At 39.4% G+C, this 13669-nt stretch overlaps 2 protein-coding genes across 3 annotated transcripts; both read left to right on the plus strand.

Moving 5' to 3' along the window:
• Window positions 1-721: 721 nt before the first annotated feature.
• Window positions 722-4654, plus strand: myf6 (myogenic factor 6). 2 transcript variants are annotated; one of them, XM_072377303.1, is made up of 3 exons: window positions 722-1264; window positions 1648-1738; window positions 4297-4654. In XM_072377303.1, the coding sequence occupies exons 1-3, from the start codon at window positions 749-751 to the stop codon at window positions 4404-4406; spliced, it is 717 nt and encodes a 238-aa protein (XP_072233404.1). In that variant the 5' UTR covers window positions 722-748; the 3' UTR covers window positions 4407-4654. The 2 variants fall into 2 exon arrangements, with proteins under 2 accessions (XP_072233404.1, XP_072233405.1); XM_072377304.1 differs by lacking the exon at window positions 4297-4654 and adding an exon at window positions 3666-3730.
• A 4871-nt stretch (window positions 4655-9525) lies between these two features.
• myf5 (myogenic factor 5) lies at window positions 9526-11929 on the plus strand. Its single transcript, XM_072377361.1, has 3 exons — window positions 9526-10061; window positions 10941-11013; window positions 11298-11929. The coding sequence occupies exons 1-3, from the start codon at window positions 9609-9611 to the stop codon at window positions 11492-11494; spliced, it is 723 nt and encodes a 240-aa protein (XP_072233462.1). The 5' UTR covers window positions 9526-9608; the 3' UTR covers window positions 11495-11929.
• The last annotated feature ends 1740 nt before the right edge of the window (window positions 11930-13669 follow it).

Here is a 13669-nt window from a genome sequence, read left to right on the forward strand (position 1 = left end):
CAAAAGAGACTCGTGTTTAAGAACACCCACATTCTATAAGGTAAATAAATATAAGGTATGCAGAGAGAGAAAACCTGCATGCTATGGCAAGAACATAAATTTGTTGCTGTATTTTCATTTAGCCAGTGTTTGTCCTCTGCTGTCTTCAGATTTTTAGAATATTGCATATTAAGAAACTGTGATTTTCATTAAATCAAAAGTGAAAGACTTTAGGCTTAAAAAGTCCTGTGATGAACCAGTTGCCTAATTGTCCAAGGGGTACTGCACCTCCAAGGCCCTTACAAACCTCTAAAAGGATGAACTAGTGAAATCAACAGATGGATGCAAATGTGTGACACAAAAAATCTGTTCATTCATTGATAGAATTTTTTTTCCAACCTGGCAACCCAAAGGCTGCTTCTATAGAGTGTGGCTAAAAAGTGAAACGTTTAAAACACGCTTTGTTTTACCCTTTATCTTTGGAAATAATCACAATGCAGTCATTTTTTCAGATGCATTTAGTTATAGCACCTGTCATGAAACTCGAGGTAACTATTTAATAGCTTTTGAAGGCCTTAATGTGTATTTATTCCCTACTCAAAGTCAGTATGTTGTAAACTCCCATTGAAAAAAAAGACGCTTGTTGCAGTGTGACAGCCAGTGTTGGATAGAGTTTCACATTCTATATATAAGCCTGTTGACTGTGTCCCTGCTGCTCTATTTAAATGCCAGAGTTCCACTGTCAAAACAGAGAGAAGGGTGCAACAATATGATGGACCTTTTTGAGACCAACACGTATCTTTTCAGTGATTTGCGATATTTGGAAGAAGGAGATCATGGACCACTACAGCACTTGGACATGGCAGGGGTGTCTCCTCTGTACAACGGCAATGATAGCCCGTTGTCCCCAGGCCAGGATAATGTTCCGTCGGAGACTGGGGGGGAAAGCAGTGGGGAAGAGCATGTGCTCGCTCCTCCGGGTCTTCAGGCACACTGCGAGGGTCAGTGTCTCATGTGGGCCTGTAAGATCTGCAAGAGAAAGTCAGCGCCAACGGATAGGCGCAAGGCTGCAACGCTCAGGGAGAGGAGGAGGCTCAAGAAGATCAATGAGGCCTTTGACGCGCTGAAGAGGAAAACCGTGGCCAATCCCAACCAGAGACTGCCGAAAGTGGAGATTTTGCGCAGTGCCATCAGCTACATTGAGAGGCTACAGGACCTGCTTCAGACCCTGGATGAGCAAGAGAAAATACAAAATGGATCCGCTTTTACCTCCAAAGATCACAATGTAAGCTTAACCTTCAGTGGTAACTTCTTTTAGTATTCATGGATATTGTAAACCTGTCCGAAAGTGTGCCTGTGGAACGCAAATGACTTTTTCAAATTACATAACAATCCCTTTTTGGACTTCAAATGTGTTTGTGGTGCTTATAATGATGCCATGATGTGTTTACTGGATATCTACCTCTCTATGTCATAATGATATTTTTATTACAGCTGGCACTAACATTACTTTCTTTTTCTATTAATTAGCGTGATGGTCTTTTTCCTCATCGCTCTGTGCATGCATGTATTCTTCAGTATGGTTAAGAATTTTATTTGCATCCGTTTGAGTTTTGTCATTAAAATAGAAAACTATGCATGGATAATGTGCGTCTCTGGTTTCTACAGGTGGCCAGTGGTGAATACCACTGGAAGAAATCCTCTGAGACCTGGGCAGCCTCTGCTGATCATTCCACTGCAGCAATGAACCACAGAGAAGGTACACCTGTCAACCATCACTTACAATAAACGATAAATGAATAAAATGTAGCCACAACTAGGAATGTGCGTGTTCCAGTCTGTTTAAGGCTTAACAAAACTTTCTCAGTCACCATTTCCATGCACAATGCTATAGACTGGATGTTATAACTGAGTTTAATCAGTGCCCGTCCAAGATATGTTTTTGGACAGATATTACTTATTGTGAGGTAGAACTGAGTTGCTTGGTTGCACAGTGTGCTTTTGTGGTATTGATACTGTCAAAATCCAAATTAAGGATGTCTCTTTACTGTTCTTTTTTTACAATATGCAAGTCCATATTTTTTGCCTTTTAGTTATCTTTTCTCTTAGAGAACACTCATATTACATGTTAATAAGACTTGAAAGGGCTGTGACCTTTCACCTTTTTACTGTTTAGACTCGACATCATCAGGCTAATTTGGATCACGTTTGTAGATAAGCATCTTCACATAGTATACTAGGATAAATGCATCTTTGTAGTTTTACTAAATAATAATGAATAAAATGGTAGAAATGATTAATAGGCCACATCCACATTTACCAATAAATCTGACACTTCAGGTATTGATAAACATTTTGTGACATTTGTGGAATCCTCTGTGTGTTTGATTCAAAATGCATTTATAAACCTATTTCAATATTTACCAAGATTTATGATGATTAGATAGAAGTTAATAGGATTATGTCCAGTTTCCTGCCAAGGTTCACTCATTGTGTAGACTTTCAGTTAATGTGTTTACTAGTGTTGCTGTATAGGTCATTCCCACATTGGTGTTTACCCAGTATGGTGTTGATACAATCAAAAGCCAAATAGCAGACAACAGTTTACTCTTCTCACTATGCAAATGACCAAAAAATCCAATATGCCAAGCATTAATGGTCCAGATTGGACACACTGAGTTAGACGTGTTTGACACTTAGGGTGCAAAGCTTGTGGCCGTTTGACAACAAATGCATTTTGAGATTAATTTTACAACCCCAATTCCCCAAAGGACTGTATGCTCTGTAGAATGTAAATAAAAACAGAATGCCATGACTTGCATATCTCATTAACCAATCAACAGAACATAGAAAGCATAAATGTTGGGACGTGGGCAAAAAAAAGGTAAGTCATACTAAAAAGAAACAGCTGGAGGAACATGTTACAACTAATTAGATTAGCTGGCAACAGGTCAGTAACATGACTGGGCTTTAAAAGAGCCCCTTAGAAAGGCAGAGTCTCTCAGAAGTAACGATGGGCAGAGGTTCAGCAATCCATCAAAAATCCTTCCACAAATTGTGTAGAATAGCAAAGACTGAATATTCCACAATCTATCGTCAATGGATTCCAATCTGGAGACATCTCTGTGTCTAAGTGACACAGATGAAAATCAGTATCGATTGACCTCGATTTTCAGCTCCTTGGGTGATATTGCATTAACAACAGACATGATTCTGTCATGGGAATTATTGTATGGGCTCAGGAACACTTCCAGAAATCATTGTCCTTGAACATAGTTGACCATGCCATCCCAACATGCAGGATAAAGCTCTGATAATGAAAAGAAGAAGCCATAAAGGAACATTATGCAGAAATGCTGACATCCTCTTTGGGACAAAGCTCATTTAGAACTGGCTCAGCCAAAGTGGAAAAGTATTGTGTAGTCAGAAGAATCAAAATCAATTCTGCCTATTCTTCCGGACTAAAGTGAAAAAAGACCATCCAGCTTGTTATCAGCGCTCAGTTCAACAAACTGATTGTATGGGGATGCATTAGTGCCTTTGGAATTGGTAGCTTCCACATCTGTTTCCTTTCCTTTCAATGCTAAAAGGTTTGCACAGGTTTTATACCAGCATGCTTTTTCAGAGGAGAGCTTGTACATTTCAGCAAGACAATGCTAAACTGCATTCTGCATCTATTACAACAGCTTAGCTTGGTAGTAGAAGAGTCCAGGTGCTGGACCGACCTGCCTGCTGTACAGACCTTTTACCACTTAAAAACTGTTGGAATATCATAAAATTCATAATACAAGAAAGAAGACCCAGGACAGTTGAGCAGCTAGAATCCTATATCAGACAAGAATGGGACAAAATACCTCTCCCAGTGGTCCAGCAACTGGTCACCTCAGTTCTCAGACCATTAGAAATTGTAGTTAAAAGAAGAGGGGAGGTTATACAGTGATAAACATGGCCCTGTTTAACATTTTTGAGACATTTTACTGACATCAAATTCAAGATGAGCAAACATGTTTCATGAAATTGTAAAATGACTCATTATCAACATTTACAAGGTTTTCCATGTCCGATTGTGGATAAAATATTGTTTTTTGAGATATACAAATCATTGCATTCTGTTTCATTTACATTTTCCTCAGCACCCTGACTTTATTAGAACTCGATTCCAGTTATTTTTTAGCTGCATTATAAAACAGGTGGTTTAACTAAAACTAATCAGCTGGGACAAATTCAATATTAAGGTTTTATGTATTTGGGGTCTGAAGTATAATATGATACAATAAAAACCAAAACCCTGGTGATTCTGTTTTCTTTTACTTTTAGGAACCAGTGAGTCCTCTGCTTCTTCCAGCCTCCTGCGTCTGTCCTCCATTGTGGACAGCATCACAAATGACGAGAAAATCAACTTCCCTGCGGACGTCGCAGAAAATTGAAAATGAGCGAAGACCTCAACAACTATTTAGATATTTCAAATTTCCATTGTCTATCTCTAAATTCTTTCCATTACGTTCAATCATTCTGGCTTCTGTTTGTTATGAATGAAGTCTTCATTTGTACAGGAAGAGCAACAAATTTGTACATATTTTATATCAACGTGACGTTTAAATGTATTTATTTTGTCTTCAAACGCTAACAAATTCTTGAAGAAAACTGACATTTTATTTGAACATTTGTACATATACCTGACCAACAAAATAAATGACAATATTGTGATTTTGCATTCGTCTAAACGGTTGTATTCTTCCTTTTTGCTATGACATACCGAAGCTGTAATCTCAATTAATCCCACTATGGCTGTAATATGAGCATTGGATAATGTCCACAACATGATTTATCCTTTCAAAAATCCACATCATCTTTAGTCATAGTACAATTTCATCCTGATATATACTACTATGCTGTATGAAAAGAACAAAAACATTAAGTAATTAAAGATCCAGTTCCCACAGCATTCACGCTTGTTAGAAGTCTATAAAAACTGTCTAAACTGTTCTGGAACATTTGCTGCTGGGCTGCTTCTCTTTGTTCACCAGCAGGCTTGATCCCACAACAGTAACTTGAGTCCCTTCCAAACACAGCGTGCCTCTACTCTCCTCCCCTATCACATGTTGGGGACATGGAAACTTGGATTGCAGGCATGAGTGCAAAGCTCAGCGGGATAATGCAGTTATTTAAGCCATTAGGTCTTAATTCATCATCGCTCTCGTCGTCATCACGTGGCAAAGCGTTTACATAAAATGCGTGACACAATGTCAGTGGCATGGAAATCCCTCTTGTCCTGTGTGTCATGTACTGACATGAGAGGAGGGTGCTTGTTGTAGTGCTTGATGTGGTGTACAGGGCTGACTCTGATCTTTGCAGAGGACACAAAGCGCTGGTTGACCTTTGGGACTTTGCCTCTCTTGGGCATGCAGAGACACACAAGCACAAGAAAACTGTTACACCTTTATGAAGAGTAAAAGACCTTAATATAACAGAGAGTAAATGGAAAACAAGGACAGTTCAAAGATTTAAGGGAAACTGCTGAAATTGGACTGAAGTAATGAAGACAACTAGCTTCAGACTCCTTCTAAAACATTGGATTTTCATCAGAAGCAAACAGGAAATAAGTTCAAACTAAACCTAAGTTTGAAGGCCATCCCCTGTTTGGTGATTTAAGGGTTTCTACAAATTGCGTTGAGTGACTGGTTACGGATGCCAAAATGGTCTAAGAAGCTATGAAGCTTAATTTACAGAAATGTTTGCCTGTTTTTGCCACTTTATTTACCCATCAACCCTATTAAATGCATCACTAATGGATGACCTTTGTTCTAATTGTAGTTTGTGTCTTTCTCAAACTTCTGTATTGTTCTTTTTTTGTTCGGCACTTTGCAGTTGTGGCCAAGCTAGTATCCTTTTTGGAGATTAAAAAAGGTAGCTCATGTTTGATGTACTGGAACTCCACTACATAAAAGAAAATGATTTGTTTTCTGACATGTCAGGGTTTTCTTTGTGAAATGTTGCGTTATTTGAAATCTTTTACTTCCCAAATGCTGTTGTGTTTTCGTGTTGATGTCTCTTCGCTTAGAATTTTTTTTTTTTTTTGCAGTTTGTTCGTTTTATAAAAAAAAAGTTTTTCCTTTGGATGTAATGCTTTTTGATTTTATTCCTATTCTGTTTTGAACCTCAGTGCTGACATAGTTTTAGCTATCATCTGATACATGTAATCGAACCACACCTGTACATTACAGCATAGCTGGTTTTTGAGCATTACAATTTGGCTTGAACATTAGTGCAAAATATATGTATACACACACACACACGTATATTTATACAGAATGTTATTTCCTTTGAAAGGGTCCATTTACATACTTTTACTTTGCATCTCTTGTATGTATTTCATCAAGGATTTAGATTTTATTTGTGTGCTTTTCTTTGCGTAAATGATATGCATACTTCCTCCCTGGCAGAGCTGAATTAAAATCTGAAAGCATCCAATAAAGCTGTGTCCTGATACAGCATTTTTCAACAGCACTATCTTAATTCAAAATATCCTGTTTTCAGCAGAAACCAGACAGAAATCTGATAGCTAGAAACAGTAATGTGATTTTAATGAGCTCCCACTCACTCACTCTGATAGCAGTTTTCCTTCATTTGCAGCTCTTTTGTGTAACTGCCAGCCTAATGTCTGCAACAATGCAGACTTTTGTCCAAAACAACACACAGTTTGGTTTAATATGGGTTCTTTCTGCTCTTTTAGACTTGCCGACTTTGCTGGTATGCAGACCTGCATCTTCGTTGTACTTGCTGAATGTCCAGCTGTTTTTTTTAACCTCATTGTTTCATTTTTATGTCTTCTCCATCAGACTGCAGCCCGCCACTCCTCACAGAGAAAGAGCCCCCTCTCTGAGCCCTGACTTTCCCTTGTTTGGCTTTGCAGGGAATTTTGTATGGCTGATGATACCATATAATTCTCATTTGTCTGTGAAGGCAGTGTTTTTAAAAGTCAAAGCTGATGAAAGGCGGACTTCTATAGGAGGAGGATAAACCTGGACGCTGAATACTTTGATTTATCCAGACTTCCCTTGAATATTCTACTATGAGAAGGACTCAGAGCAGCAGGGCTGGCAGTGCACCTCTTTCTGCTCTCTGCCAAACAAATGGTGTTGCCACTCAAAATTTTTTTTTTCTTCTTCTTTTGTTTCACTAATTCTTGCGAGGAATGTAAAGTTGACTTAATGCATGGAAAAGCACCCCAGACAGAGAAATGAAAAATAATGCATTGTTCTTTCTTTTTTTCCCTTTCATTAAAAAAAGAAGAAAAAAATGTCATTTATTAATTTTGACATTTGTTCTGACATTTTGTTTTGTTCCCCCTTTCAAACACCTATGAATTAATTTGTCATTCTTTTTTAAATGTTTACACATCATATTCCCAAATTCTATCACCAATAGTATTTAGGCTGTTTAACCGAACTAAACATTAAATTTAAATATATGTTTTAATGTTGTTAACTGGGAACGGTTTTTAGGTGGGAGTATAAGTGCTACATGGAATTTCTTTTCCCCAAACCAGCAGCATATTAAGTCAAAGCATGAGGCCGTTATGAAGAAATAAGGTTTTCAGACGTGAGGGAGGTGAACATTAAAGATCACCTCCTGCCCTTCACTTAACTCTGTCTTTGACCCTTGAGAACAACAGAAAAGCAACCTCAGAGAGTTCCCAAGAGACCAGCCGTGGACACAGATCACATCACCGGCTTGTGCGCAGTCACTGCGCCAATATAAGCTCCCTGTATTCGCTATTACGCCATGTGCTGCGCCAATCTAACCCGGGGCTCAATTAGCTCTCGGTTGATGGCAGGTTTTCTCATTGTCGACGTTGTTCTCAGCCCAAACAGCCTTTGATCATCTCAGCAGCAACAAGAGCAGGCGAGCCGATGTCTTCTTCAGCTGTGCCTAATCCAAACTCCGACGGCAATTCAGAGGCAGCAGGTACTGGTGTTTTCTTAGGTGCGCGCAGTTCCCAGAGAAGGGGGCTCACCAAACGTTTTGACACATTGTGAGAAATATCCGCATTGTATCCTTGTGAGCTGTCACCAACACAATTACCTGAAGAAGTCGGCTCCACAGGGTCGAACTGCAAAAAAAGCCCCGTTTAGTCAGATAATCACTTGTCGAGGAAGTGTTCAGTAAATCCCAAATAAATCGATAATTCACATGAGCAAGTTCGTGATATCAGTTCATTCATTATACTATTAAAAAAAAAACATTTTTATGCAGAAACAAGGATTCTACTGAACAGTTTGATAAAATTGCTACTTAATAACCAAAAAGAAAAAAAAAGTGCAAGAAGAAGGAGTTGCATTACTAAACTTACATAAAAGATAGTTGTGTTCTCTAAAGTTAACCACTCTTACACATGTAATAAACTTAAAGATTTATTTTTAAAGAATAATGTTTGGGTATTTAAGTGTTTATTACTATTGAAATAGTACACAAGTGTACAATGACATAAAGTATACTCAGGACATATACTCAAACTTTAACGAAAAACATTACATGTGATTAAATCCTAAATAGTTAAAAAATCTCATCTAATCTTTAACTAAAAATGATTTTTTTCTTCCTTTTTTTGTTTTATTTTGTCAAACAAAGGAACTGAGATGCGCAGATAACCTCATCATAACAACTCTGCATTCCTCACAGCTCAAAACCTCCTTAAAGCCTGAGTCATCCATTTGTATAAAAACTATTGCACCATCGTGGCCATTTGTTGAGTGCTGAGCTGAGGTGCTTGAGTTGTGTCAGTAACTTTTGATGGTTAAAATTTGGTCGGGGAATTGTGCAGTGGTGTCATTTGTGTAATTGCCGTTTTAATGAGTTTAGGCAAACAGGGATCACCTAACTTGCAGCACCTTAAATGATGAGCCCTGGTGTTTAGAGGGGGCTTACCGCTGTTATGTGAATTCACAGGGCTTGAAATGTTACACCTTCCTTTGCAGCTGGGCTGCATCTGCAACGCTGTTGTCTCCACCGTAAAAATTGGCCCGCATACTCATGCAAGTGGTCACCCTCCTTTTCTGCACAGCTTGACCAAACAGATCACACTCTCTGCAGCATTTATGTCTTCATAGTAAAGTGTCACTCTCATTGTGAGGTATGACATGGTGTCAGCTACTGTTTAGGGACTAATCAAGTAAAAGAAAAAATTGTGACTATTTTTAAAACTGGCCATGATTTGGTTGAGGCTGCAGATGTTCGCCAACTCTCCTGAAACAATTCCAAACACTGTGTGCATCATGTCCTTGCAGAAGAAAGGCTGGAGAAAACTGGGGATAAGTTGGAAAACACCAGTAAGTGCAGATGTGGGAAACTCTGCAGGGTACTAGGGGGTGAGAGGCAATGGTAGGGATGGGGCAGGGAGGGAACTGAACTAACTCCAGCCTGCCTTCTGGCTGGGCCAATGGGCCATGGTAATTAGATCTGGCCAATGTGGGCCCGGGGCTTCGGCCTGGGGGCATATAAGGGGGGCCTGGGGCAACAGACCCCTCATATCACTCAGAGATCTCCTTGCTTTCACCCAACTCCTTTACCCTTCTTCCTTCTTCTGCACCCACATCGCAATCTATTCAGACATCTTTCTTCCCCAAGTCATGGATGTCTTCTCACCATCCCAGGTCTACTATGACAGAGCGTGCGCTTCTTCTCCAGACAGCCTGGAGTTTGGCCCTGGCATGGAGCTTGCTGGCTCTGAGGAGGATGAGCACATCAGGGTTCCTGGAGCTCCTCACCAGCCAGGACATTGTCTGCAGTGGGCCTGTAAGGCCTGCAAGCGCAAGTCCAGCTTTGTGGACCGCAGACGGGCTGCCACCATGCGTGAGCGCCGGCGGCTGAAGAAAGTCAACCATGCTTTTGAGGCTTTGAGACGCTGCACCTCAGCCAACCCCAGCCAGCGGCTACCCAAGGTGGAGATCCTGCGCAATGCCATCCAATACATCGAAAGCTTGCAGGAGCTCCTACGAGAGCAGGTGGAGAACTTTTACGGTCTACCTGGAGAGAGCAGCTCTGAGCCGGGGAGCCCGTTGTCCAACTGCTCTGATGGCATGGTAAGACCTCTTCATGTAAAAACCTGATTGATCAGAGGCTTTGTAAATGTAAAGCCAGTAATATTTCAGAAATGAGAAAAACTGCTCTGCAAACACCTGAAAAATTTGATATTGTTGATGAATACACCGTCATCTTACTTCTGCAAGATCTCATTACCTGCAGTGCCATATTAATACCAGTTTGGAAACATCAAATAGGCATGCTTTACCTCTGGATCTCAATTACTGCCCTTGTCCATGCATGCTTTACTTTGTTGTAATCCCATAATACAAACACTGTGTTTGTACAAGGATCTCTGTCTTCTTCCTGTAATGCTTATTGTCACATGTTGGGCTGTTAGTTTTTCTGTCTTGAGTTGACTGTGTATCAGATTATACAAAAGAACTTATAATGCTGGATGTACTAATGGCTTTCCCACCATCGAACACTTTATAGCCCCTAATAAACCAAACTAAATCCACCTTACTGAAGTCTGGCTGGAAAAACTGGGCACTTCTTTGCATTCCATCCTGACTGCATGTTCTGCACCGCTGCCAGGATTTTCTGCAGATTTACTTCGAGAAAGTGTCATCTTGCACAAACTGGTGTTGCTTCCACTGATACAATCGATTCGCCACACTCAGAGTTGGGCAGGGGAGGGGAGCGCGCACAGACACTTTGACTTTAAGGTGGATGTGAAATATAGAGGCCAATAACTTTGGAATTCAGGATATATTAGCCTATCCATAATATCATGAAGGGCACTAGTTGTTTTTGTTCTTTTTCTGCCTTTTCTCATGTGACATATGTGTGAACAGTCATGACACATCGCATTTCTCTGTTTTTTGTAAGTGTTTATCAGAGTTCAAGGGTAAATATGATTTCATTTGTCCTTCCAGGCTGGAAACAACAGTCCACTGTGGCAACAGCTGAATGCAAACTATAGCAACAGCTATTCATATTCAAAGAATGGTAAGACCTTCTGACAGCAGTGGCGGTTTCATATGAATGTGACATGCATTTGTTGTTCTGGGAGTCCTTTAGTGACCACATTTATTATTGAAACCTGGAATCAGAAATAGTTTTCGTGCTTTAGGAAGCACGTATCAATATACTTTTACATAAATCCATTGTGTCTGTCTTGGCTACTGAGCCCTATAACACATATTTAATTATTACTTTAGGATATTGTATGTGGTAAAATCATCCTTGAATAGCAAACTTGATTAATTTGAGTCTCTCTTTGTCCTAATCAGAGAGTTTGGACGAAAAAGCGGCTGGTGCCTCCAGCCTGGAGTGCCTGTCCAGTATCGTGGACCGCCTGTCCTCGGTGGAGTCCAGCTGTGGAGCGGCTGCTCTGAGAGACATGGCCACCTTCTCCCCCAGCAGCTCTGACTCGCAGCCTTGCACACCGGAGAGCCCTGGATCCAGGCCCGTCTACCACGTCCTGTGAAGGAAACCTCGCTTTGATGTAGATACTTTGCCACAGACAGGCGCCGTGCTTTCATCAGACACCAGCTGCATTCGCAAAAAAAAAGATAAGAACTACTTCTGTGCGAAGCGGAGGAGGACTCAGCAGAATCCGAGGACCTGTGGCAACCAGCTTTTATACTGTACATGAGTTTGTAAATATGTAAAATAATTCCCATGTATTCCTCACATGCTGTTATAACCAATGAAACATATTTAAAGTAATGCTGAATTATTCAATTATGAAATGATATTTAAGCAGTGTTGTAACTTTTTACACTCCACGTTTTTGTAACAATTAAATGTTTTGTTGTTTGGTCCAATAATTTTGATCAGTTTGAGTTTGTTGCTTTGGATCATGTGCTTAGATATCAGAATAACTCCCTTAAGACTAAAGCACAAACCATTATTATTAATGATTTAGTGGGTTTTCAACTTCTTTTTTAAAGATATTACTTAGAAAACTGTTTTGTAGTTTTCATTGTGAAAATCACTCATCTGAAATAGCATCTCACAATAATTAGCATAATAATGAACATGAGTCTAGCACGGCTGCTGTATATCAAAATGAAAGGGCAGGTTATTTATTATGCACCACACACACGGTTCATCCCGGATAGTCTTGGCTGTCTCCAGTTAACAAGGTGTAGGGATCACGTTGGAGGTCAGCCGATAACATTTGTCATTTTTCACAGCTGTAATCACTCTTGTGGCCCCTTGTTTATGAGTCATACAGAAAAGTCAAAGTCTGAAATGTGTGTGTTTTTTTTTTCCCTGCATCAAAGATGAATTATATAAAAACAGACCATCATATTAGCATCTGTGAAAGCAAAGCACCAAATAAAGATGCAACAATCTGTGCGTCTTTGTGTCTTTGTGTTGATTATCCTGCGCTGGAGTGGTCATTTTGGGGGGAGGCAGCATCGCATGTACCTGTTTGTTCTTTTCTCTTTTCTACCACATGTGAGTCATCATTAACACCCTTGATTATACCATCAACACCAGAGTGGAAAACAGATGGCCTCTAATAGTACTTATTGTGTGACTGAAGAGGAGGGGGTTACGCGTGTGTTATGTCTTTGATCATGCTGCAAGTTAGCTGTATTTTTTTAGTTTTTAGTTTTTATAGACAACTGAGAGGTGAAAAAATAAGATGTGCTTTCCAGTACATGACATTTGTAGACAGCATTTTATTAGCAGCTTTGGAAATAATGCAAGCAAAGAAAATGCTATGTACTGATAAACTTTTGAACATTTTAAACATAGGCAGCTCCACACGGACCAACTAAAACATTTAGACATTTATGTATCTATCTGTTTAGTTAGTTAGTTATTTAGTTAGTGAAGCTTTGTTTAACCAGGAAGACAGGAGTGATTAAATCTTGTATTTAAAAGAGTTCTGGCCAAAATGGACAGCACCTCATGAGCGTTGGTTACACAACAAAACATCCACAAAATAACGACAGCAACGTACATAAAATGGGTGTAAAAATATAATTGACATAAAAATGAGTTCTGCAAACATCAGAATCATAAATGCTAACACTAGTTGGTCTAAAAACGGAACAGGAATGTCACACATGACATTTGCAGTCACATATGGCTTCAACTAAATCCATTCAAATTTCCTGGAATTAAAACAGCCAGACAAGCTCCCCGAGATTGAATCAGTTTAAGATTAAAATTTCATCAATTCATTTATGCAGCTGTATTTCAACTTTATTTGAACAGGAAATTCTATTGAGATCTAAATTCTTTTTCAACATAACAGACCGCTATCCATTAGAACATCTAGTAAAACAACTACATGCCTCCCTCACAGCATTTTCAGGATGCCCTGAAATTCTTTAATTCATGTGAATGAGTCTAATTCGGCATCTTTGTGCAAATTTTTCCAGATCATAAACAGTAACTGACAGAGAATGAGCCAAATCATAAAAACTGCAGTGATTGCTTCAGAAATTTTGAAACATTTAGAAGGTTTCAGTCATGCAAGATGAAATCTGCAGGTGGATTCACTGACAAATAACAAACAGCAGACTAAGTAAAATATTACGAGATGTGAACTGAAACAGAATGTGACTGTGAGTATATCTTACTAATTACACATACAAGTGCATTAAAACAAACTTTTAAAAAGAACTCAATGTGCAATAGA

The sequence above is a fragment of the Leuresthes tenuis genome, unplaced genomic scaffold (assembly GCF_036924035.1).
Source record: "Leuresthes tenuis unplaced genomic scaffold, fLeuTen1.0.hap1 SCAF_23, whole genome shotgun sequence".
Lineage (NCBI taxonomy): Eukaryota > Metazoa > Chordata > Actinopteri > Atheriniformes > Atherinopsidae > Leuresthes > Leuresthes tenuis.